General features: G+C 68.1%; 2 protein-coding genes across 2 annotated transcripts; one reads left to right on the top strand and one right to left on the bottom strand.

Annotated features, from left to right (window-relative positions):
- Nucleotides 1-13121: 13121 nt before the first annotated feature.
- Nucleotides 13122-14449, bottom strand: CHLRE_14g622480v5 (uncharacterized protein). The gene has a single exon (XM_043070214.1). It carries the CDS (start codon nt 14339-14341, stop codon nt 13394-13396), a length of 948 nt encoding a protein of 315 aa, XP_042916887.1. The 5' UTR covers nt 14342-14449; the 3' UTR covers nt 13122-13393.
- Nucleotides 14450-20609: 6160 nt separating this feature from the next.
- Nucleotides 20610-27125, top strand: CHLRE_14g622410v5 (uncharacterized protein). The gene is made up of 7 exons (XM_043070213.1): nt 20610-20842; nt 21907-22341; nt 23007-23366; nt 23453-24021; nt 24087-24815; nt 25428-25749; nt 26817-27125. Exons 1-7 carry the CDS (start codon nt 20746-20748, stop codon nt 27101-27103), a joined length of 2799 nt encoding a protein of 932 aa, XP_042916886.1. The 5' UTR covers nt 20610-20745; the 3' UTR covers nt 27104-27125.
- The last annotated feature ends 536 nt before the right edge of the window (nt 27126-27661 follow it).

Below are 27661 nucleotides of genomic sequence, written 5' to 3'. Positions count from 1 at the left end.
CTCCCCACCACCCCGACCTCCCCCTCCCCACCCGCACCTGCGCCTGGTGTGCCTTCTTGGCCACCGCCTTGGCGTAGGCCTCCCGTGTCAGACCGCCCTGGGCCGGCCGCACCGGACCCGACTTGGTGGCGCCGCCGGAGCTGTGTGTAGTGTAAATGTAGGGTGTAGGTGTGTAGGGTTGGGAGGGGATTAACTTTGAACCAATCTCGTAAGGAAACAATCGCGCTGCAAGGAGAAACTGCCATCCATCCCACCCCACCCCACCCCGACCCGGCAGACAGAGCAGGAGGCTGGCCCCCCCGCCCCCCGGGAGGGGTTGCACAAAAACACCGCCAGACCTAACCCAAGCACCAACCTACACCACAGCCTAACCGCAAGAACCACCACCACCGCGCGCCAGAAGAGGAAACACCAGCGCTACGCACTCGCCCCGCCCAAACCCACCCCACCCCCACAAGTCGGTTGCTTAAGCAACACCCCAGGAGAACCGGCAGAGGAGACACAAGCAGAAAACTAAACGGGCCAGATGTGGCGCTGACTAAGCGTACTCCAGTCCGCTGCAAGACGCGCTGTGCAGGAAGTCCCACAGCCGCCCAGGCGCTGCCACTCCAGCCAGAGCTAGTACTCATGGGCGCCAGACAAGCTGATGACGATACTACGCCACGCCAGCGCCTGGAAAGAAATGCTGCCCAGAAGGAAATCTAGGGGGCCTGCACAGGTGATGCAAGCGTCAGCCGCAAGTGCAACTTCGGTGACCCACCCTGAACCTCCTCCACTTCACAAAGCGCGCCACCCGCCGTCCAGATGGCAACAAACTGCTCCAGCTTAGCCGCCTTGAGCTGTGCGGTGAGAAGCTGTGTGGGCAGAGCCGACAGGGTTTCAGGGGTTAGCGTGGCGGCAGTGAAACGCAGCCGCATCACCCTGCGCAGCTCGCTGACCACCTCCCGAACCACATGCTCCGACGTCTGTTTAGCAGGCTCGCGGGACCAGTACGCACACCAGACGGCGTACAAGAAGGTGGCCCGCAAAGTGCTCCACAGCAGCGCTCCCGCCCCCCGCGGGCCTGAGGCCCACATACCCATGCGGTCCCCCAGCATGAAGCCCGCGTCCGTCACTGGCGGCGCCGCTGCCTGGGGCGCAACACAGGCCCACAGCTGCTGCAGCCACGTCCTCGCCTGCGCATAAGCTGGACACTCCAGGAAGATGTGCGTCAGGCTGGCCCACGCCCGCGGGCCAGGTGGCCCGCAAGCGGGGTGAGGACAGTGCGCCCCCAACCCCCCGCACCCCGTGGTCACCCGTGGACGAATTCCCTTGCCCGCCCTGTACAGCCCGCAAGGCAGGTAAGCATGTTGCAGCCGGTACACAAGTACCTTTGCCCCCCGACTGGCGTGGCTGTCCCACAGCCTCCGCCACGTACCCCGCAGAAGGGACGCATCCGGGGGCGGCATGCGAGGGTCGCCCTCCACTGCCGCCGCTGCTGCCGCCGCCGCCGTGGCAGGCCCCGTGCTAGGCCCCGCCCCGCCCGCCGCCTGCTCCTGCAGCCGCGCGGACCGCCGCGGCCCCTCACCCGACTGCTGGGACGGGGACGCATACGACTGCAGTTCTCTCGCTGGCGTGTTCTGCAGCCCGGCTGCCGCAGAGGTGCGGTGGAGCCAGGGGTCCAGAGCCACCGGGTTATTGTGGAAATGCTGCGCCGCCGTGGTGGTCAGCTGCGCCGCTGCACGCTGCCACTCCGCCTCCCGCTCCACCAGCCGCGACTGTGCCGCCGGCTGGGTCCCTGAACCCCCCGCCTGCTGTGCTGGCGCCGGGCACGGCATGGCTGCAGGGCGGGCCGGAGCCGGTGGTGGCGCTGACTAAGCGGGCTCCAGTCCGCTGCAAGACGCGCTGTGCAGGAAGTCCCACAGCCGCCCAGGCGCTGCCAATCCAGCCAGAGCTAGTACTCATGGGCGCCAGACAAGCTGATGACGATACTACGCCACGCCAGCGCCTGGAAAGAAATGCTGCCCAGAAGGAAATCTAGGGGGCCTGCACAGGTGATGCAAGCGTCAGCCGCAAGTGCAACTTCGGTGACCCACCCTGAACCTCCTCCACTTCACAAAGCGCGCCACCCGCCGTCCAGATGGCAACAAACTGCTCCAGCTTAGCCGCCTTGAGCTGTGCGGTGAGAAGCTTTGTGGGCGGCTATCCTGGCGCGGAGTCGGCTGTCCCTTCCAGGCTGCGTACTGCAGCCGCCGTCAACGGATGCGGCGGGCCGTGTGGTATGTTGGGATTGGGACGTGGGTCACTTGCGCCTGCGCTTCGTGTGTGTGTATGCGCCCACGGCCGTGGCGGACAAGCCTGCTTTCTTTGCCGGGCTGCATCCCCACCTGGCCACGGACAGGGTGCTTGTTGTCGGTGGGGACTGGAACTGTGTCACCGATGCCGGTCAGGAGGCGGCCCCTAGCCCGTCACGTGCTGCAGGTGCCCCGCAACTTGCCAGCCTCCTCGCCCAGTTCAGTCTGGTGGACCCTTGGGCGAGCAAGCGTGGCGGCGCCAAGGGCTACACGCATCCGGCCACGCCCAAGCCGGCCACTCCTGCACGCCTGGATCGGTGGTATGTCAGTGCCACCGCGGCGCCGTGGGTGGTGGATGTCGCTCGCACGTATGGGGCGCCTGGGGACCACAACGGTGTGCTGCTCACCCTGTCCTTGCCCGACCTGCCACATGCGCACCGGGAGCAGTGGCGCTTCCCCACATACCTGCTGTTTCACCCCTCGCTGCGTTTGGAGCTCGAGCAGCGCTTGGAGGCGCACGTTGCCGCCAATCCCGTGGCCAGTACAGGTGACGGCGCTTGCACGCAATGGGAGGCGGACAAGTTCTTCTTGCGGGAGGCCGCCACCAGCATCCACCGTCGGCATGCACGCCAGACCCGGGATGGGCTGCATGGCGTGGTGCTGGCCGCAGACACGGCCGCTGCCCTGGCCGACCGGCCGGGTGCCAGCGCCGCGCAGCGTCAGGCTGCGGCCATGGCCAACTTGGCGGTGCGGGAGGAGCGGGCAGCTGCCGCAGCGGCCAGCCACAATGCCCGCGCTGCACTGATGGAGGAGCATGGGGAGCGGGGCACGCGCTGGTTCCATCGGCAGGCTGACGAGCCAGCAGCCGGCGCGCAGGAGCCCATCACGCACTTGAAGGTGCCAGGGCAACCGGCGCCTGTGGCGCTCACGGGGCCGGGCACGCGCAACACTGTCTCAGCAGCCGCCGCAGCCATGTACAGCAGCACCAGCCCCACCGGCCTGTTCCGCGTGCAGCCGGTCTGTACGGCGTCGCAGCAACAGCTTCTGGCAGCCATTGACCGCAAGGTTCCGGCGGATCTGAACGCCGCCGCAGAGGGGTCCGGTGACGGCGCCCTCAGTGATGCCGAGCTGATGGCAGCGCTGGCTGGCTCCGCCAATGGTAAAGCACCTGGGTCGGACGGGGTCCCGTACGAGGTGTACAAGGTATTCTGGGCACTGCTGGGCCCGCGCTTGTGTGCTGCTGCTGCCGCTGCCTTTGCTGCCGCTGCAGACGCCCACGATGGCGGCGAAATGGCGGCGGCGCTGCCTGCTTCCTGGCGGGAGGGCATCATTACGCTCATCTACAAGGGCAAAAGCCTGGACCGCGCCGAGCTGGCGTCCTACCGGCCCATCACGCTGCTCAACTGCGACTTCAAGATGGTGTCCAAGGCCGTCAGCGCCCGCCTGCAGCCCGCCCTGGATGCAGTTGTGGATGAGCTGCAGACTGCGTTCATCACCGGCCGCTGGATTGGAGACAACGCGCTGTACCTCCAAGGCCTGATCGAATGGATGCGCCTGGACGTGGGCGCGGATGGCACGCCACGGCAGGGTGGTGCGCTGTACTTCTTGGACATTGAAAAGGCGTATGACCGGGTGCACCGGCAGTGGCTGTATGCGTCCGCGGAGGGACTTGGGTTTGGGCCGCGCATGCTGCGCTGGATCCGCCTGCTTTTTTTTTTTTTTTGAGGAATCATCCTTACAAGGTTGAACAGGGGCAGACGCGCTGCCCCCCTGCTGCCAGAAAGCAGCCTGGTCCCCGAGACCAGAACCCTGACAGGGCAAGAAGAGAAGAAGAGAGAAGAAAACAGAAAGCAAACACCTCGAAAACCGCCACCAAACACCCCAAACCATCCCACCCCACCCCACCCCGACCCGGCAGACAGAGCAGGAGGCTGGCCCCCCCGCCCCCCGGGAGGGGTTGCACAAAAACACCGCCAGACCTAACCCAAGCACCAACCTACACCACAGCCAACCGCAAGAACCACCACCACTGCGCGCCAGAAAAGAAAACACCAGCGCTACGCACTCGCCCCGCCCAAAACCCACCCCACCCCCACAAGTCGGTTGCTTAAGCAACACCCCAGGAGAACCGGCAGAGGAGACACAAGCAGAAAACTAAACGGGCCAGATGTGGCGCTGACTAAGTGGGCTCCAGTCCGCTGCAAGACGCGCTGTGCAGGAAGTCCCACAGCCGCCCAGGCGCTGCCACTCCAGCCAGAGCTAGTACTCATGGGCGCCAGACAAGCTGATGATGATAAAACGCCACGCCAGCGCATGGAAAGAACCGCCGCCCAAAAGGAAACCTAGGGGGCCTGCACAGGTGATGCAAGCGTCAGCCGCAAGTTCAACTTCGGTGACCCACCCTGAACCTCCTCCACTTCACAAAGCGCGCCACCCGCCGACCAGATGGCAACAAAGTGCTCCAGCTTAGCAGCCTTGAGCTGCGCGGTGAGAAGCTGTGTGGGCAGAGCCGACAGGGTTTCAGGGGTTAGCGTGGCGGCAGTGAAACGCAGCTGCATCACCCTGCGCAGCTCGCTGACCACCTCCCGAACCACATGCTCCGACGTCTGCTTAGCAGGCTCACGGGACCAGTACGCACACCAGACGGCGTACAAGAAGGTGGCCCGCAAAGTGCTCCACAGCAGCGCGCCCGCCCCCCGCGGGCCTGAGGCCCACATACCCATGCGGTCCCCCAGCATGAAGCCCGCGTCCGTCACTGGCGGCGCCGCTGCCTGGGGCGCAACGCAGGCCCACAGCTGCTGCAGCCACTTCCTCGCCTGCGCATAAGCTGGACACTCCAGGAAGATGTGTGTCAGGCTGGCCCACGCCCGCGGGCCAGGTGGCCCGCAGGCGGGGTGAGGACAGTGCGCCCCCAACCCCCCGCACCCCGTGGTCACCCGTGGCCGAATGCCCTTGCCCGCCTTGTACAGCCCGCAAGGCAGGTAAGCATGTTGCAGCCGGTACACAAGCACCTTTGCCCCCCGACTGGCGTGGCTGTCCCACAGCCTCCGCCACGTACCCCGCAGAAGGGACGCATCCGGGGGCGGCATGCGAGGGTCGCCCTCCACCGCCGCCGCTGCTGCCGCCGCCGCCGTGGCAGGCCCCGTGCTAGGCCCCGCCCCGCCCGCCGCCTGCTCCTGCAGCCGCGCGGACCGCCGCGGCCCCTCACCCGACTGCTGGGACGGGGACGCATACGACTGCAGTTCTCTCGCCGGCGTGTTCTGCAGCGCGGCTGCCGCAGAGGTGCGGTGGAGCCAGGGGTCCAGAGCCACCGGGTTATTGTGGAAATGCTGCGCCGCCGTGGTGGTCAGCTGCGCCGCTGCACGCTGCCACTCCGCCTCCCGCTCCACCAGCCGCGACTGTGCCGCCGGCTGGGTCCCCGAACCCCCCGCCTGCTGTGCTGGCGCTGGGCACGGCATGGCTGCAGGGCGGGCCGGAGCCGGAGGTGCGGCCGGGTTAGCCGCGGTGATGGCCCGCCGCACGTCCCGCACCGTGTAGTCCGCCAAGCTGACACCCGCAATCCGGCAGTGCTCCGGGTGCACCACCACCCCAGCCTCCGGCGCCAGGAAGTACGGCGCCCGAGGCCACGCCCCCGCCCGTTCCCCTGGTGATGCTGCATCGTACGCCGCCCGCTCTTCAAAGGTCCACAGGTGCCGCGGCTTGCGATGCTGCAGCACACAGGCAGGCTGCCACGCCCCATCCACCGCCGGGGGCAGCACGCCAGGCCCAGGCTCCAAGAGCCGCCCCGTGTAGTGGACGTAGGACACAGCCCCCGCAGCGTTAGCCACCCACAGCTGGTCCAGGCTAACCCGCCACTGTGGCGGCGCCGCTGGCGGCTGAGTGGCTGGCTGCGGCGGATGCTGTTCCACACCCGCGCTCCGCACGTGGCCGACCGCGGCCGCCAGCCGGGCAGGCAGCCCCGCTGGCGCTGGCGCGTCGCTGTACACCCACGCCCACGTGGTGGCTGAGTCCGGGCGCACATGGGTAAGCAGCGCCCGGGTGAGCATCTTCCAGGGTTGCCGGCCTGGCTGGGCAAGGAGGGCGAAAGTCTTAGCTTGCAGGGCAGACAGGAACGCAGGCAGGTCGACATGGTTGACACCCCCGTCCTTGTACGTCAGACATGCCGTTTCCCGCTTTGGCAGCAGGAGCGGGTTCCCGTGCGACACCAGGCTGGCGTCCTCAGCGTGCATGGAGCGCGCAGCAAAGTGGTCCACCAGGTCGGTGAGTTCCTTCAGCTGCGCAGGCGACGGGTTGAGGAAGCTGAAGTGGTAGGCCAGCTTCGCCGCCAGCACCTGCTTCGCAATGTGCACACGGCCAACGAGAGTCAGAGACAGGGCAGCCCACAGACGCGCCACAAACGCCATACCGCGAGCCCGCCGGGTGTACAGGTCAGCTGCAGCTGCAACAGAGTCGCACGACAGAGGCACACCCAGGTGCGTCACGGCGCCAGTGGTAAACGGCACCCCCGTGTGTGGGCAAGGGCCCGTCAGGTGCGCAAACCTGCCAAGGCCCATGGCCTTGCTCTTGTCCGGATGGACACGGGCGTTGGACGCGCGGCAGAACAGCTGTACTGCCGCCATCAGGACCGGCCCGTCCACCGCCGGGTCGCGCGCCGTGAGGGTCGTGTCGTCAGCGTGGTGGGCAGCCGGTGGCGCCTGCTCGCCGCTGGGTAACAGGGGCGTGCGCAGTGCCCCTTGCTCCACCTGCCGCCGCAGAAAGGACGTCAGTGGCTGCATCTGGATGACCCACAGGGGTGGTGAGGCGGTGCTGCCCTGCGGCAAGCCGTTCAGCACTGGGAAGGCGTCAGAGAGCATCCCGTTCACACACACGCGGGCAGAGCCGTTGGCAGTGAGCAGGCGGATCCAGCGTAGCATGCGCGGCCCAAACCCCAGTCCCTCCGCGGACGCATACAGCCACTGTCGGTGCACCCGGTCATACGCCTTTTCAATGTCCAAGAAGTACAGCGCACCACCCTGCCGTGGCGTGCCGTCCGCGCCCACGTCCAGGCGCATCCATTCGATCAGGCCTTGGAGGTACAGCGCATTGTCTCCAATCCAGCGGCCGGTGATGAACGCGGTCTGCAGCTCATCCACAACTGCATCCAGGGCGGGCTGCAGGCGGGCGCTGACGGCCTTGGACACCATCTTGAAGTCGCAGTTGAGCAGCGTGATGGGCCGGTAGGACGCCAGCTCGGCGCGGTCCAGGCTTTTGCCCTTGTAGATGAGGGTTATGATGCCCTCCCGCCAGGAGGCGGGCAGCGCCGCCGCCATTTCACCGCCATCGTGGGCGTCTGCAGCGGCAGCAAAGGCAGCGGCAGCAGCAGCACACAAGCGCGGACCCAGCAGCGCCCAGAAAACCTTGTACACCTCGTACGGGACCCCGTCCGACCCAGGCGCTTTACCATTGGCGGAGCCAGCCAGCGCTGCCATCAGCTCCGCATCACTGAGGGCGCCGTCACCGGACCCCTCTGCGGCGGCCTGCAGATCCGCCGGAACCTTGCGGTCAATGGCCTCCAGAAGCTGTTGCTGCGACACCGTACAGACAGGCTGCACGCGGAACAGGCCGGTGGGGCTGGTGCTGCTGTACATGGCTGCGGCGGCTGCGGAGACAGTGTTGCGCGTGCCCGGCCCCGTGAGCGCCACAGGCGCCGGTTGCCCCGGCACCTTCAAGTGCGTGATGGGCTCCTGCGCGCCGGCTGCTGGCTCGTCAGCCTGCCGATGGAACCAGCGTGTGCCCCGCTCCCCATGCTCCTCCATCAGTGCAGCGCGGGCATTGTGGCTGGCTGCTGCGGCAGCTGCCCGCTCCTCCCGCACCGCCAAGTTGGCCATGGCCGCAGCCTGACGCTGCGTGGCGCTGGCACCCGGCCGGTCGGCCAGGGCAGCGGCCGCGTCTGCGGCCAGCACCACCCCATGCAGCCCGTCCCGGGTCTGGCGTGCATGCCGACGGTGGATGCTGGTGGCGGCCTCCCGCAAGAAGAACTTGTCCGCCTCCCATTGCGTGCAAGCGCCGTCACCTGTACTGGCCACGGGATTTGCGGCAACGTGCGCCTCCAAGCGCTGCTTGAGCTCCAAACGCAGCGAGGGGTGAAACAGCAGGTAGGTGGGGAAGCGCCACTGCTCCCGGTGCGCATGTGGCAGGTCGGGCAAGGACAGGGTGAGCAGCACACCGTTGTGGTCCCCAGGCGCCCCGTACGTGCGAGCGACATCCACCACCCACGGCGCTGCGGTGGCACTGACATACCACCGATCCAGGCGTGCGGGAGTGGCCGGCTTGGGTGTGGCCGGATGCGTGTAGCCCTTGGCGCCGCCACGCTTGCTCGCCCAAGGGTCCACCAGACTGAACTGGGCGAGGAGGCTGGCAAGTTGCGGGGCACCTGCAGCACGTGACGGGCTAGGGGCCGCCTCCTGACTGGCATCGGTGACACAGTTCCAGTCCCCACCGACAACAAGCACCCTGTCCGTGGCCAGGTGGGGATGCAGCCCGGCAAAGAAAGCAGGCTTGTCCGCCACGGCCGTGGGCGCATACACACACACAAAGCGCAGGCGCAGGTGACCCACGTCCCAATCCCAACATACCACACGGCCCGCCGCATCCGTTGACGGCGGCTGCAGTACGCAGCCTGGAAGGGACAGCTGACTCCGCGCCAGGATAGCCGTCCCACAGGAGCGGGGCGACGCTGCCGGGCTGGCAGCGAGGCAGTGGCGCCACGGAAGGCACGCCCCCTGCGCGGCACGAAGGCAAGACTCCAGCGCCGTCGTGTCAGTAGCGTGGGTCTCCTGCACCATCGCCACATCCGCCCCAACTTGCTGAAGGTGCGAGACCAGCGCCCGCGCCTTCAACGGCGAGCCCAGGCCGTTGACATTCACTGTCAGCAGCCGAAGGTTCGCCGCTCCCACTGGTGGCCGCATTATGAGCCCCCGCCGGCCACGGCAGCGCCGTGGCGGTTGCGGTTGCTGTTGCTGCTGTGGCGTTTGCCGCGGCGGCCGCCACCCTGGCTGGGGGGCGCGCCGCCGCCGCTGGTGCTCATGCTAACGGCACCTGAGCTGGCGCCGCCGGGGTGCAATGGAGCGCTGCCCAGGCTCATGAGGCTGGAGGTACTGCGGCTGCGGTGCTGGCGTTGCCGGCGGCTGGGCCCGCTGGCCCCGCCGGGGTCCGCCGGCCCACGCTTAGCGGACCGCAGGGTGCGGGCGTCTAGGAGCACGTAGTCCATGTAGGCCGTCTGCACCTGCTGCGCGGCGTCATCCAGCTGCTCCGTCACGTCGGAAGGCAGGGGTGTATCTGCAGGCTGGGCTGAGTACAGGCGCCACCAGCCAGTGAACTCGTCGCGCAGCTGTGCCAGGACGGCGGTACGGCCGGCCGGCACGCGGCAGACGGCCCAGTCCGGTACGGTGGCGCCCTGGTCACGGAGGTAGGCGAGGAGGCGGCCACCAAGCGTGTCGTGGCCCAGCTGCGCCCACTCAAACCCCTGCACATCTGCGCAGCGGTTCTGGTGCGTCACGAGGTCAGAGCCGATGGCAACACATGCGTCCCGGGTCAGGCAAACGGCCCCGTACTCCGCCTCACTGCCCGCACCCCCACCCGCGCGCCCAGCCATGTCGGCCGAAGCCCCAGCCGGCGCGCCCAGGCCCCTGCCCCTGCCCTTACCACCACCCGCCGGTTGTAACGTCTGCAGTGGCGGCCGCGCCTGGGGCGGCGGCTGAGGCACTGCCTGCCCCGCTCCTCCACCCTGGCGCCCCGACCCGCTGCCCCCACCATCCTGCTGTCCCCCGGCCGGCCGCCCAGTGGGCACGTGCGGTGGCGAGCTAGCACCGTCCTGCGGGGGAGGCAGCCCGCCGCCCAAGCGCCCTGCCCTCTGCTGCGGGAGCTGGGCGGGGCCACCGCGCCCTTTAGAGCGGGGCTGTTGCTGTGGCGGCGGCGGCGGTGCGTGCACGGCTGGTTGCGCCCGTCGCCCACGCCCAGACGCCGCCGTGGCAGCGCCATCACCCACGCCGTCCTGTCCCCCCAGCGTGGCCAGGACCGCAAACCGGGAGCCGGTCCGGGGCCTGGGCGGCTGCACCTGGCGCTGCTGCTCCTGCTGCTGCTGTTGCTGTACCCGCCGTTGCTGCTGGAGATGGAGGTCCGCCATGTAGGCCAAGTACCGCTGCATCACAGCGGTCTGCTCCTGATCCTGCCTGGCGGCTGCCCGCTGATCAAAGGGCGGCTGTGACGCGGGAGCCCCACTGGGCTGCTGCTGCGCGCCAGCCGACCCAGCACCGGCAGTACGACGCCTGACCGCCGGTGGCCCCCCCACGCCTGCCGACGGCTGCCCCCCGCTAAGCCCTCCCGCTGCCACCCGCTGCTGTGAAGAGGGCTGCTGCTGTCGCTCGGCCCTCAGGGGAGCCGCAGCAGCATGGGTGCTTCCCCCCGCCACCAGAGCTGGCAGCGAGGGCGAGGCCACGGCGGGTGGTCCGCTGGCGCCACCAGCGGCAGCCGCTGTGTCACCCACACCCGCCGCCTCCTGCATCTGCACGTCCCCCATGTGGTCAACTATGTCAACACGTTGCCCACGCCGTGACGCCGCCACGCCAGGGCAACCGCCCGCCCCGTCCTGCCCCCCCCGCGTGGCCAGGACCACAACCTGGGAGCCGGTCCGGGGCCTGGGCGACTGCCCCTGGCGCTGCAGCTCCTGCTGCTGCTGTTGCTGTAACCGCCGTTTCTGCTGGAGATTGAGGTCCGCCAGCTCGGCCAAGTACCGCTGCATCACAGCGGTCTGCTCCTGATCCTGCCCAGCGGCTGCCTGCTGATCCAAGGGCGGCCGTGGCGCGGGAGCGCCACTGGGCTGCTGCTGCACGCCAGCCGGCCCAGCACCGGCAGGGCGAGGCCTGGCTGCCGGCGGCCCCCCCACGCCTGCCGCCGGCTGGACCCCGCTAAGCCCTCCCGCGGTCACCCGCTGCTGCGAAGAGGGCTGCTGCTGCAGTGCGGCCCGCAGGGCAGCCGCAGCAGCACGGTTGCTTCCCCCCGCCACCAGAACTGGCAGCGGGGGCGGGGCCCTGCTGTGTGGCCCGCTGGCGCCACCAGCTGCAGCCGCCGCGTCACCCAAACCCGCCGCCTCCTGCATCTGCACGTCCCCCACGTGGTCAACGATGTCCGCTGCGGTCGCCATGGCAGCCGCGGGCCTCACCACACCCAAGGTGTTGCCTCCCAGGTCGGCGACCCCGGCTGCAGCCTGAGCAAGGCTGCCTGCCGCAGCTGTCGTGGCCGTCCCAGCCGCCTGGGGGGCGCCACGGACCTCCACCTGCATGGGCTCCTCACCTGGCATCTCAAACTTGGCACAATGCAGGTGAGAGAGCTGCGGGTCCCAGACTGGGCCCCGTACACAGGCAAAGATGTGGTTGGTGATGCCCTGGCCTGCGGGGGCCTGGGGCTCCCCCTTGGGGCCCACCGATTTGGCGCACTGCTCTGAGACCACATAAGCACACGCCAGGTTCGAGGGGTCCGAGGTGGTGGGATAGCCACCAGCCTGCAGCCCCAAATCGGTGCGACCGCGGAAAGCCCCCCACACAGGGCCCCCTACCATCTTGACCGTGACGGTGTAGGTGCCCGGAATGATGGGCCGGGTGTCCACTGGCACGTGAACCGTGAGGACAGCCTGACCACGCTGGAGCGGTACCGCCAGCGGCGACTTGCGCATGAGCTCCGCTGTGAAGGCTGCTTTGCTGGCGCTGGTCGCGCGCCGGCTGAAGGCCAGCCCCGCAAACGTGCGGGAGGGGCGGCCTGTGCTGTGCAGAGAGTGGCCCTGCAAGAGCTGCGGCTGGTTGCCCTGCCGGCACATGGTGTCCAGCACTGACAGGGCAGCACTGGTCACTTCCCGGACGCCGGCTGAGGACAGCTGCTCGCCCTCTGGGAGCCCCGTGGTGGCACCCACCAGAAGGACTGGGTAGGTAGGCAGGCTGGGGCCCTGGGGCTGAGTCGTCAGGTCCTGCACGCCGTCCGCCAGGCTATGCATAGACAGGGCAAGGTGGAGCTGCAGCCCGGGGCTGAAGAACGGGCTGGCAGTGTTGCCCCCACCTGCAGGGGTGCTGTCCGCTGCCAAGTCTGGCAGTGGGCGGCGATGCCCAAATGCAGGCCCCCCACACGGCACGGCATGTGCTGCTGTGGCCGCGCCGTGAGCGGGTGTGCTGTATGGCTGGCGTTGGCCCCTGGTGTCTTGGCTGCGCTGAGACACCAGGCGGAACCGACCAGGATCACCCAGCAACTGCATAGCTGCCCAGGATCAGCACTCACAGGGCATCACAGCAGGGCGGGCGCCAGGCAACCAGGCACCAGGCAACAAGGGCACGAAGACGAGCCACACCCCAAAAAAACAGCCAAGTGCTGCAGGGCTCCCCCGACCGCCACACCCAAAGCACCCTGCTGCACGCGCGGATGCAAATGACCAACCACAAAGGTTGATACGCCGCCGGCTCCAAGCTGGTGAAGTGTGGTGCTCGCCGAGATGTTAAAATGCCGACAAGCGAAATGTCGCCAACTCCACGGCGACGCTCCTGAACCGCCAGAATCCTATTCCATAGCAGTGTCGAGTTCCAAAGCACAAGCCGGCATAGGCTGAAGGGCGCTGGAGAGGGAGTGTCGCGCTACAGCTGCAAAGTGGACTGACGAAAAACGAGGACGCCCACAAATGCAAACTGCTTCACAGTGGTTCGTAGGCCTTAAGAAGCCTAAAACAAAAGGAAGCAAGTCAAACAGCGCGAGAGAAATGACGTCGACTGTTTCAAAGCTGTGCAGAAGGAAGAGAGGATGCAAGAATAGCAAGAGAAGAGAGTAAAGTAATGGAGGAGGGCCTTACAAGCGGCGAGAGCCAACACACACAAGCCCAGGGCGCAAGAGCGCCCGCGCGACGCCGACGCGCCGGAACGAAAGCAACACAGAAAAGCAAAAGACAACCGAACCGAAAGCAGCACACAGGCCCGACGACCAGAGACGGCGCAAGGCGGGCGAACGCCGCGACAACACACGCCACACCCGAGCAACAAAACCGAACAGCAGCAAACAACAACACAGCCTCAGAACGGAGCCACCGCAACCAAAGCGCAGCCAACAAGCTAACTCGAACGCCGACGGCCCGACACGGCGAGCCGAACACCATGAGCAACCCGCACGCCACGCGTGACGCCCCGGCGAGACGAGCGGCCCACGCCACGAAGCACCAGCGCCCGGGGCGCCGCCAAAGGCGCCACCGCGCCAGCGGCCAAGCCGCCAGCCGGCGGCGCCGCCAAAACCACGGCGGCGGGCCGAGGGCCGGCGGCCGCGCGAACCGGCGGCGACACCGAGGCAACAGCACGGATGCCGGAGGCGCCGGCGCCGGAAGGGCCGAGCGATCCTCCAGCGAGGCCCATAGCGCGGGTGACACCGAGGGTGTCCTCGAGGGTGGGGCGTGTGTAGTGACCGACCATAGTGGCGGGCTTCCAGCGGCCGTGCACCTGCCGCAGGGACGCCGGAACTCCCGCGTCAGCCGCGGCGCTGTTGCCACCAATGCGCATCGAGTGCGGCTTGATGTTGCCCGAGACGCCCGCCTCCCGCAGGCGGGCCAGGAAGTTGGAGCGGAAAGCGCCGTAAGACATGCTGAACACCGGCGAAGCCCGCGTGCCCACCAGGCGCTGCAGCCGGCCGCCGGCGGCCGTGTACTGCACCGTACGGAGCAGCGGCCCGACGTCCTCATCGGCCGCCGCCGGAAGGCGGCGGTAGGCGCCTTGGCGCAGCAGCCGCTCCGTGAGCGCCACGGGGCAGAAACCGCCTAGGTGGGGCAGCCGGGCGATGTGCACCCACTGACCGTCCATGGCCACGTCGGTCTTGGACCGGGGGATGAAAATGGCCATGTGGCGGGGCGTGATGAGCAGCAGGTCGGCGTGAACGCTGACCTCCGCCATGTCGTCAAACCGCAGGAAACCGTAGAACATGAGGGCCACGGTCGTGGCCATCATGAGGCGCAGCAGCGGGGCGCCGGGCCCGGCGTGGGCGCACAGGACCGCCGCCAGGTCGGCGGCGGACATGGCCTCCCGATGCAAGCGCTGCACCTGCAGCCGCCGGGCCGCGGTGGCGCGCACGTTTGCGCAGCTTTCCGCTGCGGCTGGGTTGGGCAGGCCCGCCAGGCTGTAGTGGAAGGCGATGGCCTGCTCGCAGCCTGCTCACTGCCAACGGCTCTGCCCGCGTGTGTGTGAACGGGATGCTCTCTGACGCCTTCCCAGTGCTGAACGGCTTGCCGCAGGGCAGCACCGCCTCACCACCCCTGTGGATTATCCAGATGCAGCCACTTACGTCCTTTCTGCGGCGGCAGGTGGAGCAAGGGGCACTGCGCACGCCCCTGTTACCCAGCGGCGAGCAGGCGCCACCGGCTGCCCACCACGCTGACGACACGACCCTCACGGCACGCGACCCGGCGGTGGACGGGCCGGTCCTGATGGCGGCAGTACAGCTGTTCTGCCGCGCGTCCAACGCCCGTGTCCATCCGGACAAGAGCAAGGCCATGGGCCTTGGCAGGTTTGCGCACCTGACGGGCCCTTGCCCACACACGGGGGTGCCGTTTACCACTGGCGCCGTGACGCACCTGGGTGTGCCCCTGTCGTGGGACTCTGATGCGGCTGCAGCTGACTTGTACACCCGGCGGGCTCGCGGCATGGCGTTTGTGGCGCGTCTGTGGGCTGCCCTGTCTCTGACTCTGGTTGGCCGTGTGCACATTGCGAAGCAGGTGCTGGCGGCGAAGCTGGCCTACCACTTCAGCTTGCTCAACCCGTCGCCTGCGCAGCTGAAGGAACTCACCGATCTGGTGGACCACTTTGCTGCGCGCTCCATGCACGCTGAGGACGCCAGCCTGGTGTCGCACGGGAACCCGCTCCTGCTGCCAAAGCGGGAAACGGCCTGTCTGACGTACAAGAATGGGGGTGTCAACCACGTCGACCTGCCTGCGTTCCTGTCTGCCCTGCAAGCTAAGACCTTCGCCCTCCTTGCCCAGCCAGGCCGGCAACCCTGGAAGATGCTCACCCGGGCGCTGCTTACTCATGTGCGCCCGGACTCCGCCACCACGTGGGCGTGGGTGTACAGCGACGCGCCGGCGCCAGCGGGGCTGCCTGCCCGGCTGGCGGCCGCGGTCGGCCACGTGCGGAGCGCGGGCGTGGAACAGCACCCACCGCAGCCAGCCACTCAGCCGCCAGCGGCGCCGCCGCAGTGGCGGGTTAGCCTGGACCAGCTGTGGGTGGCTAACACTGCGGGGGCTGTGTCCTACGTCCACTACACGGGGCGGCTCTTGGAGCCTGGGCCTGGCGTGCTGCCCCCGGCGGTGGATGGGGCGTGGCAGCCTGCCTGTGTGCTGCAGCATCGCAAGCCGCGGCACCTGTGGACCTTTGAAGAGCGGGCGGCGTACGATGCAGCATCACCAGGGGACCGGGCGGGGTCGTGGCCTCGGGCGCCGTATTTCCTGGCGCCGGAGGCTGGGGTGGTGGTGCACCCGGAGCACTGCCGGATTGCGGGTGTCAGCTTGGCGGACTACACGGTGCGGGACGTGCGGCGGGCCATCACCGCGGCCAACCCGGCCGCACCTCCAGCTCCGGCCCGCCCCGCAGCCATGCCGTGCCCGGCGCCAGCACAGCAGGCTGCTTACTCATGTGCGCCCGGACTCCGCCACCACGTGGGCGTGGGTGTACAGCGACGCGCCGGCGCCAGCGGGGCTGCCTGCCCGGCTGGCGGCCGCGGTCGGCCACGTGCGGAGCGCGGGCGTGGAACAGCATCCGCCGCAGCCAGCCACTCAGCCGCCAGCGGCGCCGCCACAGTGGCGGGTTAGCCTGGACCAGCTGTGGGTGGCTAACGCTGCGGGGGCTGTGTCCTACGTCCACTACACGGGGCGGCTCTTGGAGCCTGGGCCTGGCGTGCTGCCCCCGGCAGTGGATGGGGCGTGGCAGCCTGCCTGTGTGCTGCAGCACCGCAAGCCGCGGCACCTGTGGACCTTTGAAGAGCGGGCGGCGTACGATGCAGCATCACCAGGGGAACGGGCAGGGGCGTGGCCTCGGGCGCCGTACTTCCTGGCGCCGGAGGCTGGGGTGGTGGTGCACCCGGAGCACTGCCGGATTGCGGGTGTCAGCTTGGCGGACTACACGGTGCGGGACGTGCGGCGGGCCATCACCGCGGCCAACCCGGCCGCCCCTCTGGCTCCGGCCCGCCCCGCAGCCATGCCGTGCCCGGCGCCAGCACAGCAGGCGGGGGGTTCGGGGACCCAGCCGGCGGCACAGTCGCGGCTGGCGGAGCGGGAGGCGGAGTGGCAGCGTGCAGCGGCGCAGCTGACCACCACGGCGGCGCAGCACTTCCACAATAACCCGGTGGCTCTGGACCCCTGGCTCCACCGCACCTCCGCGGCAGCCGGGCAGCAGAACACGCCGGCGAGAACACTGCAGTCGTATGCGTCCCCGTCCCAGCAGTCGGGTGAGGGGCCGCGGCGTTCCGCGCGGCTGCAGGAGCAGGCGGCGGGCGGGGCGGGGCCTAGCACGGGGCCTGCCACGGCGGCGGCGGCAGCAGCGGCGGCGGTGGAGGGCGACCCTCGCATGCCGCCCCCGGATGCGTCCCTTCTGCGGGGTACGTGGCGGAGGCTGTGGGACAGCCACGCTAGTCGGGGGGCAAAGGTGCTGGTGTACCGGCTGCAACATGCTTACCTGCCTTGTGGGCTGTACAGGGCGGGCAAGGGCATTCGTCCACGGGTGACCACGGGGTGCGGGGGATTGGGGGCGCACTGTCCTCACCCCGCCTGCGGGCCACCTGGCCCGCGGGCGTGGGCCAGCCTGACGCACATCTTCCTGGAGTGTCCAGCTTATGCGCAGGCGAGGACGTGGCTGCAGCAGCTGTGGGCCTGCGTTGCGCCCCAGGCAGCGGCGCCGCCAGTGACGGACGCGGGCTTCATGCTGGGGGACCGCATGGGTATGTGGGCCTCAGGCCCGCGGGGGGCGGGCGCGCTGCTGTGGAGCACTTTGCGGGCCACCTTCTTGTACGCCGTCTGGTGTGCGTACTGGTCCCGCGAGCCTGCTAAGCAGACGTCGGAGCATGTGGTTCGGGAGGTGGTCAGCGAGCTGCGCAGGGTGATGCGGCTGCGTTTCACTGCCGCCACGCTAACCCCTGAAACCCTGTCGGCTCTGCCCACTCAGCTTCTCACCGCACAGCTCAAGGCGGCTAAGCTGGAGCACTTTGTTGCCATCTGGACGGCGGGTGGCGCGCTTTGTGAAGTGGAGGAGGTTCAGGGTGGGTCACCGAAGTTGCACTTGCGGCTGACGCTTGCATCCCCTGTGCAGGCCCCCTAGGTTTCCTTTTGGGCGGCGTTTCTTTCCAGGCGCTGGCGTGGCGTATTATCGTCATCAGCTTATCTGGCGCCCCATGTGTCATAGCTCTGGCTGGCGTCGCAGCGCCTGGGCGGCTGTGGGCCTTCCTGCACAGCGCGTCTTGCAGCGGGCTGGAGCCCGATTAGTCAGCGCCACATCTGGCCCGTTTAGTTTTCTGCTTGTGTCTCCTCTGCCAGTTCTCCTGGGGTGTTGCTCAAGCAACCGACTTGTGGGGGTGGGGTGGGTTACGGCGGGTCGAGTGTTGGTAGCACTGGTGTTTTCCTTTCTGGCGCGCGGTGGTGGTGGTTCTCGCGGTTAGGCTGTGGTGTAGGTTGGTGCTTGGGTTAGGTCTGGCGGTGTTTTTGTGCAACCCCTCCCGGGGGGCGGGGGGGCCAGCCTCCTGCTCTGTCTGCCGGGTCGGGGTGGGGTGGGGTGGGATGGATGGGTGGTTGGTGGCGGTTTTTCGAGGTGTTTGTTTTCTGTTTTTCTTCTCTTTTCTTCTCTTCTTGCCCTGTCAGGGTTCTGGTCTCGGGGACCAGGCTGCTTTCAGGCAGCAGGGGGGCAGCGCGTCTGCCCCTGTTCAACCTTGTAAGGATGATTCCTCAAAAAAAAAAAGGCGGGGGGTTCGGGGACCCAGCCGGCGGCACAGTCGCGGCTGGCGGAGCGGGAGGCGGAGTGGCAGCGTGCAGCGGCGCAGCTGACCACCACGGCGGCGCAGCACTTCCACAATAACCCGGTGGCTCTGGACCCCTGGCTCCACCGCACCTCTGCGGCAGCCGGGCTGCAGAACACGCCGGCGAGAGAACTGCAGTCGTATGCGTCCCCGTCCCAGCAGTCGGGTGAGGGGCCGCGGCGGTCCGCGCGGCTGCAGGAGCAGGCGGCGGGAGGGGCGGGACCTAGCACTGGGCCTGCCACGGCGGCGGCGGCAGCAGCGGCGGCGGTGGAGGGCGACCCTCGCATGCCGCCCCCGGATGCGTCCCTTCTGCGGGGTACGTGGCGGAGGCTGTGGGACAGCCACGCCAGTCGGGGGGCAAAGGTCCTGGTGTACCGGCTGCAACATGCTTACCTGCCTTGCGGGCTGTACAGGGCGGGAAAGGGAATTCGTCCACGGGTGACCACGGGGTGCGGGGGGTTGGGGGCGCACTGTCCTCACCCCGCCTGCGGGCCACCTGGCCCGCGGGCGTGGGCCAGCCTGACGCACATCTTCCTGGAGTGTCCAGCTTATGCGCAGGCGAGGACGTGGCTGCAGCAGCTGTGGGCCTGCGTTGCGCCCCAGGCAGCGGCGCCGCCAGTGACGGACGCGGGCTTCATGCTGGGGGACCGCATGGGTATGTGGGCCTCAGGCCCGCGGGGGGCGGGCGCGCTGCTGTGGAGCACTTTGCGGGCCACCTTCTTGTACGCCGTCTGGTGTGCGTACTGGTCCCGCGAGCCTGCTAAGCAGACGTCGGAGCATGTGGTTCGGGAGGTGGTCAGCGAGCTGCGCAGGGTGATGCGGCTGCGTTTCACTGCCGCCACGCTAACCCCTGAAACCCTGTCGGCTCTGCCCACTCAGCTTCTCACCGCACAGCTCAAGGCGGCTAAGCTGGAGCACTTTGTTGCCATCTGGTCGGCGGGTGGCGCGCTTTGTGAAGTGGAGGAGGTTCAGGGTGGGTCACCGAAGTTGCACTTGCGGCTGACGCTTGCATCCCCTGTGCAGGCCCCCTAGGTTTCCTTTTGGGCGGCGTTTCGTTCCAGGCGCTGGCGTGGCGTTTATCGTCATCAGCTTATCTGGCGCCCATGTGTTTTAGCTCTTGCTGGCGTCGCAGCGCCTGGGCGGCTGTGGGACTTCCTGCGCAGCGCGTCTTGCAGCGGGCTGGAGCCCGCCTAGTCAGCGCCACATCTGGCCCGTTTAGTTTTCTGCTTGTGTCTCCTCTGCCGGTTCTCCTGGGGTGTTGCTTAAGCAACCGACTTGTGGGGGTGGGGTGGGTTTGGGCGGGGCGAGTGCGTAGCGCTGGTGTTTCCTCTTCTGGCGCGCGGTGGTGGTGGTTCTTGCGGTTAGGCTGTGGTGTAGGCTGGTGCTTGGGTTAGGTCTGGCGGTGTTTTTGTGCAACCCCTCCCGGGGGGCGGGGGGGCCAGCCTTCTGCTCTGTCTGCCGGGTCGGGGTGGGGTGTGGTGGGATGGATGGGGGTAGTTGGTGGCGGTTTTCGAGGTGTTTGCTTTCTGTTTTTCTTCTCTTTTCTTCTCTTCTTGCCCTGTCAGGGTTCTGGTCTCGGGGACCAGGCTGCTTTCGGGCAGTAGGGGGGCAGCGCGTCTGCCCCTGTTTCAACCTTGTAAGGATGATTCCTCAAAAAAAAAAAAGAGCCGACAGGGTTTCAGGGGTTAGCGTGGCGGCAGTGAAACGCAGCCGCATCACCCTGCGCAGCTCGCTGACCACCTCCCGAACCACATGCTCCGACGTCTGCTTAGCAGGCTCGCGGGACCAGTACGCACACCAGACGGCGTACAAGAAGGTCACCCGCAAAGTGCTCCACAGCAGCGCTCCCGCCCCCCGCGGGCCTGAGGCCCACATACCCATGCGGTCCCCCAGCATGAAGCCCGCGTCCGTCACTGGCGGCGCCGCTGCCTGGGGCGCAACACAGGCCCACAGCTGCTGCAGCCACGTCCTCGCCTGCGCATAAGCTGGACACTCCAGGAAGATGTGCGTCAGGCTGGCCCACGCCCGCGGGGGGGGCAGAACGGGGCGGGCGGTGGCCCTGGCGTGGCGGCGTCACCAGTGACGGACGCGGGCTTGGAGGTTGTAGTTTCGGAGGTTGTGACTCTTTCGTGGTGAGGCGTCAGCGTGAGGGGGGCGGGCCCTCTCTTTTTTGAGGAATCATCCTTACAAGGTTGAACAGGGGCAGACGCGCTGCCCCCCTGCTGCCAGAAAGCAGCCTGGTCCCCGAGACCAGAACCCTGACAGGGCAAGAAGAGAAGAACAGAGAAGAAAACAGAAAGCAAACACCTCGAAAACCGCCACCAAACACCCCAAACTATCCCACCCCACCCCACCCCGACCCGGCAGACAGAGCAGGAGGCTGGCCCTCGCCCTAGTCACCTTGCCCCGTTAATCCATGCCAGGCCCTATGGGCCGGCGTTGTAATTATTATTATTATTATGACCACGTGGGGAACGTGCAGATGCAGGAGGCGGCGGGTGTGGGTGACGCAGCGGCTGCCGCTGGTGGGGCCAGCGGACCACCCGCCGTGGCCTCACCCTCGCTGCCACATCTGGTGGCGGGGGGAAGCACCCGTGCTGCTGCGGCTCCCCTAATGGCCGAGCGACAGTAGCAGCCCTCTTCACAGCAGCGGGTGGCAGCGGGAGGGCTTAGCGGGGGGCAGCCATCAAAAAAAAAAAAATCTGCAGGCGTGGGGGGGCCACCGGCGGTCAGGCGTCGTACTGCCTGTGCTGGGTCGGCTGGCGCGCAGCAGCAGCCCATTGGGGCTCCCGCGCCACAGCCGCCCTTTGATCAGCGGGCGGCCGCCAGGCAGGATCAGGAGCAGACCGCTGTGATGCAGCGGTACTTGGCCTACATGGCGGACCTCCATCTCCAGCAGCAACGGCGGGTACAGCAACAGCAGCAGCAGGAGCTGCACGGCCAGGGGCAGTCGCCCAGGCCCCGGACCGGCTCCCAGGTTGTGGTCCTGGCCACGCGGGGGGGACAGGACGGGGCGGGCGATGGCGCTGCCACGGCGGCGCCCGGGCGTGGGCGACGGGTGCAACCAGCCGCGCATGCACCGCCGCCACCGCTGCAGCAACAGCCCCGCTCCAAAGGGCGCTGTGGCCCCGCCCAGCTCCCGCAGCAGAGGGCAGGGCGCTTGGGCGGCGGGCTGCCTCCCCCGCAGGACGGTGCTAGCTCGCCGCCGCGCGTGCCCGCTGGGCGGCCGGCCGGGGGACAGCAGGCTGCTTTCAGGCAGCAGGGGGGCAGCGCGTCTGCCCCTGTTCAACCTTGTAAGGATGATTCCTCAAAAAAAAAAAGCAGGCTGGTGGGGGCAGCGGGTTGGGGCGCCAGGGTGGAGGAGTGGGGCGGGCAGTGCCCCAGCCGCTACCCCAGGCGCGGCCGCCACTGCAAACGTCACAACCGGCGGGTGGTGGTAAGGACGCGCCGGCTGGGGGTTCGGCCGACACGGCTGGGCGCGCTGGTGGGGGTGCGGGCAGTGAGGCGGAGTACGGGGCCGTTTGCCTGACCCGGGACACGTGTGTTGCCATCGGCTCTGACCTCGTGACGCACCAGAACCGCTGTGCAGATGTGCAGGGGTTTGAGTGGGCGCAGCTGGGCCACGACACGCTTGGTGGCCGCCTCCTCGCCTACCTCCGTGACCAGGGCGCCACCATACCGGACTGGGCCGTCTGCCGCGTGCCGGCCGGCCGTATCGCCGTCCTGGCACAGCTGCACGACGAGTTCACTGGCTGGTGGCGCCTATACTCAGCCCAGCCTGCAGACACGCCCCTGCCTTCCGACGTGACGGAGCAGCTGGATGACGCCGCGCAGCAGGTGCAGACGGCCTACATGGACTACGTGCTCCTAGACGCCCGCACCCTGCGGTCCGCTAAGCGTGGGCCGGCGGACCCCGGCGGGGCCAGCGGGCCCAGCCGCCGGCAACGCCAGCACCGCAGCCGCAGTACCTCCAGCCTCATGAGCCTGGGCAGCGCTCCATTGCACCCCGGCGGCGCCAGCTCAGGTGCCGCTAGCATGAGCACCAGTAGCGGCGGCGCGCCCCCCAGCCAGGGTGGCGGCCGCCGCGGCAAACGCCACAGCAGCAACAGCACCCGCACCCTCCACGACGCTGCCGTGGCCGGCGGGGGCTCATAATGCGGCCACCAGTGGGAGCGGCGAACCTTCGGCTGCTGACAGTGAATGTCAACGGCCTGGGCTCGCCGTTCAAGGCGCGGGCGCTGGTCTCGCACCTACAGCAAGTTGGGGCGGATGTGGCGATGGTGCAGGAGACCCACGCTACTGACACGACGGTGCTGGAGTCTTGCCTTCGTGCCGCGCAGGGGGCGTGCCTTCCGTGGCGCCACTGCCTTGCTGCCAGCCCGGCAGCGTCGCCCCACTCCTGTGGGACGGCTATCCTGGCGCGGAGTCGGCTGTCCCTTCCAGGCTGCGTACTGCAGCCGCCGTCAACGGATGCGGCGGGCCGTGTGGTATGTTAAGATTGGGATGTGGGTCACCTGCGCCTGCGTTTCGTGTGTGTGTATGCGCCCACGGCCGTGACGGACAAGCCTGCTTTCTTTGCCGGGCTGCATACCCACCTGGCCTCGGACAGGGTGCTTGTTGTCGGTGGGGACTGGAACTGTGTCACCGATGCCAGTCAGGAGGCGGCCCCTAGCCCATCACGTGCTGCAGGTGCCCCGCAACTTGCCAGCCTCCTCGCCCAGTTCAGTCTGGTGGACCCTTGGGCGAGCAAGCGTGGCGGCGCCAAGGGCTACACGCATCCGGCCACGCCCAAGCCGGCCTCTCCCGCACGCCTGGATCAGTGGTATGTCAGTTCCACCGCGGCGCCGTGGGTGCTGGATGTCGCACGCACGTATGGGGCGCCTGGGGACCACAACGGTGTGCTGCTCACCCTGTCCTTGCCCGACCTGCCACATGCGCACCGGGAGCAGTGGCGCTTCCCCACATACCTGCTGTTTCACCCCTCGCTGCGTCTGGAGCTCGAGCAGCGCTTGGAGGCGCACGTTGCCGCAAATCCTGTGACCAGTACAGGTGACGGCGCTTGCACGCAATGGGAGGCGGACAAGTTCTTCTTGCGGGAGGCCGCCACCAGCATCCACCGTCGGCATGCACGCCAGACCCGGGAGGGCTGCATGGCGTGGTGCTGGCCGCAGACGCGGCCGCTGCCCTGGCCGACCGGCCGGGAGCCAGCGCCGCGCAGCGTCAGGCTGCGGCCATGGCCAACTTGGCGGTGCGGGAGGAGCGGGCAGCTGCCGCAGCGGCCAGCCACAATGCCCGCGCTGCACTGATGAAGGAGCATGGGGAGCGGGGCACTCGCTGGTTCCATCGGCAGGCTGACGAGCCAGCAGCCGGCGCGCAGGAGCCCATCACGCACTTGAAGGTGCCGGGGCAACCGGCGCCTGTGGCGCTCACGGGGCCGGGCACGCGCAACACTGTCTCCGCAGCCGCTGCAGCCATGTACAGCAGCACCAGCCCCACCGGCCTGTTCCGCGTGCAGCCGGTCTGTACGGCGTCGCAGCAACAGCTTCTGGCGGCCATTGACCGCAAGGTTCCGGCGGATCTGCAGGCCGCCGCAGAGGGGTCCGGTGACGGCGCCCTCAGTGATGCCGAGCTGATGGCAGCGCTGGCTGGCTCCGCCAATGGTAAAGCGCCTGAGTCGGACGGGGTCCCGTACGAGGTGTACAAGGTTTTTTGGGCACTGCTGGGTTCGCGCTTGTGTGCTGCTGCTGCCGCTGCCTTTGCTGCCGCAAGGCCGTCAGCGCCCGCCTGCAGCCCGCCCTGGATGCAGTTGTGGATGAGCTGCAGACCGCGTTCATCACCGGCCGCTGGATTGGAGACAACGCGCTGTACCTCCAAGGCCTGATCGAATGGATGCGCCTGGACGTGGGCGCGGACGGCACGCCACGGCAGGGTGGAGCGCTGTACTTCTTGGACATTGAAAAGGCGTATGACCGGGTGCACCGGCAGTGGCTGTATGCGTCCGCGGAGGGACTTGGGTTTGGGCCGCGCATGCTGCGCTGGATCCGCCTGCTCACTGCCAACGGCTCTGCCCGCGTGTGTGTGAACGGGATGCTCTCTGACGCCTTCCCAGTGCTGAACGGCTTGCCGCAGGGCAGCACCGCCTCACCACCCCTGTGGGTCATCCAGATGCAGCCACTGACGTCCTTTCTGCGGCGGCAGGTGGAGCAAGGGGCACTGCGCACGCCCCTGTTACCCAGCGGCGAGCAGGCGCCACCTGCTGCCCACCACGCTGACGACACGACCCTCATGGCGCGCGACCCGGCGGTGGACGGGCCGGTCCTGATGGCGGCAGTACAGCTGTTCTGCCGCGCGTCCAACGCCCGTGTCCATCCGGACAAGAGCAAGGCCATGGGCCTTGGCAGGTTTGCGCACCTGACGGGCCCTTGCCCACACACGGGGGTGCCGTTTACCACTGGCGCCGTGACGCACCTGGGTGTGCCCCTGTCGTGGGACTCGGATGTGGCTGCAGCTTTGTTTGAGGAATCATCCTTACAAGAATGACCAGGGGCAGACGCGCTGCCCCCCTGCTGCCTGAAAGCAGCCTGGTCCCTGAGACCAGAACCCTGACAGGGCAAGAAAAGAAGAAAAGAGAAGAAAACAGAAAGCAACCACCTCGAAAACCGCCACCAAACACCCCCATCCATCCCACCCCAGTCCACCCCGACCTGGCAGACAGAGCAGGAGGCTGGCCCCCCCGCCCCCCGGGAGGGGTTGCACAAAAACACCGCCAGACCTAACCCAAGCACCAACCTACACCACAGCCTAACCGCAAGAACCACCACCACCGCGTGCCAGAAAAGAAAACACCAGCGCTACGCACTCACCCCGCCCAAACCCACCCCACCCCCACAAGTCGGTTGCTTAAGCAACACCCCAGGAGAACCGGCAGAGGAGACACAAGCAGCCCCTTCGCAGCAGCGGGTGGCGACGGGAGGGCTTAGCGGGGTCCAGCCGGCGGAAGGCGTGGGGGGGCCGCCGGCGGCCAGGCCTCGCCCTGCCGGTGCTGGGCCGGCTGGCGTGCAGCAGCAGCACAGTGGCGCTCCCGCGCCACGGCCGCCCTTGGATCATCAGGCCCCCGCCGGGCAGGATCAGGAGCAGACCGCTGTGATGCGGCGGTACTTGGCCGAGCTGGCGGACCTCAATCTCCAGCGGCAACGGCGGTTACAGCAACAGCAACAGCAGCAGCAGCAGCTGCAGCGCCAGGGGCAGTCGCCCAGGCCCCGGACCGGCTCCCAGGTTGTGGTCCTGGCCACGCTGGGGGGGCAGGACGGGGCGGGCGGTGGCCCTGGCGTGGCGGCGTCACGGCGTGGGCAACGTGTTGACATAGTTGACCACGTGGGGGACGTGCAGATGCAGGAGGCGGCGGGTGTGGGTGACGCAGCGGCTGCCGCTGGTGGGGCCAGCGGACCACCCGCCGTGGCCTCACCCTCGCTGCCACATCTGGTGGCGGGGGGAAGCACCCGTGCTGCTGCGGCTCCCCTAATGGCCGAGCGACAGTAGCAGCCCTCTTCACAGCAGCGGGTGGCAGCGGGAGGGCTTAGCGGGGGGCAGCCATCAAAAAAAAAAATAAAAATCTGCAGGCGTGGGGGGGCCACCGGCGGTCAGGCGTCGTACTGCCTGTGCTGGGTCGGCTGGCGCGCAGCAGCAGCCCATTGGGGCTCCCGCGCCACAGCCGCCCTTTGATCAGCGGGCGGCCGCCAGGCAGGATCAGGAGCAGACCGCTGTGATGCAGCGGTACTTGGCCTACATGGCGGACCTCCATCTCCAGCAGCAACGGCGGGTACAGCAACAGCAGCAGCAGGAGCTGCACGGCCAGGGGCAGTCGCCCAGGCCCCGGACCGGCTCCCAGGTTGTGGTCCTGGCCACGCGGGGGGGACAGGACGGGGCGGGCGATGGCGCTGCCACGGCGGCGCCCGGGCGTGGGCGACGGGTGCAACCAGCCGCGCATGCACCGCCGCCACCGCTGCAGCAACAGCCCCGCTCCAAATGGCGCTGTGGCCCCGCCCAGCTCCCGCAGCAGAGGGCAGGGCGCTTGGGCGGCGGGCTGCCTCCCCCGCAGGACGGTGCTAGCTCGCCGCCGCGCGTGCCCACTGGGCGGCCGGCCGGGGGAAACCAGGCTGCTTTCAGGCAGCAGGGGGGCAGCGCGTCTGCCCCTGTTCAACCTTGTACGGATGATTCCTCAAAAAAAAAAGCAGGCTGGTGGGGGCAGCGGGTTGGGGCGCCAGGGTGGAGGAGTGGGGCGGGCAGTGCCCCAGCCGCTACCCCAGGCGCGGCCGCCACTGCAAACGTCACAACCGGCGGGTGGTGGTAAGGACGCGCCGGCTGGGGGTTCGGCCGACACGGCTGGGCGCGCTGGTGGGGGTGCGGGCAGTGAGGCGGAGTACGGGGCCGTTTGCCTGACCCGGGACACGTGTGTTGCCATCGGCTCTGACCTCGTGACGCACCAGAACCGCTGTGCAGATGTGCAGGGGTTTGAGTGGGCGCAGCTGGGCCACGACACGCTTGGTGGCCGCCTCCTCGCCTACCTCCGTGACCAGGGCGCCACCATACCGGACTGGGCCGTCTGCCGCGTGCCGGCCGGCCGTATCGCCGTCCTGGCACAGCTGCACGACGAGTTCACTGGCTGGTGGCGCCTATACTCAGCCCAGCCTGCAGACACGCCCCTGCCTTCCGACGTGACGGAGCAGCTGGATGACGCCGCGCAGCAGGTGCAGACGGCCTACATGGACTACGTTTTTTTTTTTTGAGGAATCATCCGTACAAGGTTGACCAGGGGCAGACGCGCTGCCCCCCTGCTGCCTGAAAGCAGCCTGGTCCCCGAGACCAGAACCCTGACAGGGCAAGAAGAGAAGAAAAGAGAAGAAAACAGGAAGCAAACACCTCGAAAACCGCCACCAACCACCCCCATCCATCCCACCCCACCCCACCCCGACCCGGCAGACAGAGCAGGAGGCTGGCCCCCCCGCCCCCCGGGAGGGGTTGCACAAAAACACCGCCAGACCTAACCCAAGCACCAACCTACACCACAGCCTAACCGCAAGAACCACCACCACCGCGCGCCAGCAAAGAAAACACCAGCGCTACGCACTCGCCCCGCCCAAACCCACCCCACCCCCACAAGTCGGTTGCGTAAGCAACACCCCAGTAGAACCGGCAAAGGAGACACAAGCAGAAAACTAAACGGGCCAGATGTGGCGCTGACTAAGCGGGCTCCAGCCCGCTGCAAGACGCGCTGTGCAGGAAGTCCCACAGCCGCCCAGGCGCTGCCACTCCAGCCAGAGCTAGTACTCATGGGCGCCAGACAA

This window comes from Chlamydomonas reinhardtii, chromosome 14 (genome assembly GCF_000002595.2).
Source record: "Chlamydomonas reinhardtii strain CC-503 cw92 mt+ chromosome 14, whole genome shotgun sequence".
In the NCBI taxonomy this organism is placed as follows: Eukaryota; Viridiplantae; Chlorophyta; class Chlorophyceae; order Chlamydomonadales; family Chlamydomonadaceae; genus Chlamydomonas; species Chlamydomonas reinhardtii.
Note: the sequence above shows the minus strand (reverse complement) of the source record. Positions and strands in the feature narration are given on the sequence as shown.

Coding starts and splice junctions, on each gene's coding strand:
- CHLRE_14g622410v5 (XM_043070213.1), top strand. CDS start 20,746: ATGGGCCGGCGTTGTAATTATTATTATTATTATGACCACGTGGGGAAC. Junction 23,367..23,452: donor AAATCCTGTGACCAGTACAG/GTGACGGCGCTT, acceptor CATGCACGCCAG/ACCCGGGAGGGCTGCATGGC. Junction 24,022..24,086: donor TCCCGTACGAGGTGTACAAG/GTTTTTTGGGCA, acceptor TGCTGCCGCAAG/GCCGTCAGCGCCCGCCTGCA.
- CHLRE_14g622480v5 (XM_043070214.1), bottom strand. CDS start 14,341: ATGTCCGCCGCCGACCTGGCGGCGGTCCTGTGCGCCCACGCCGGGCCC.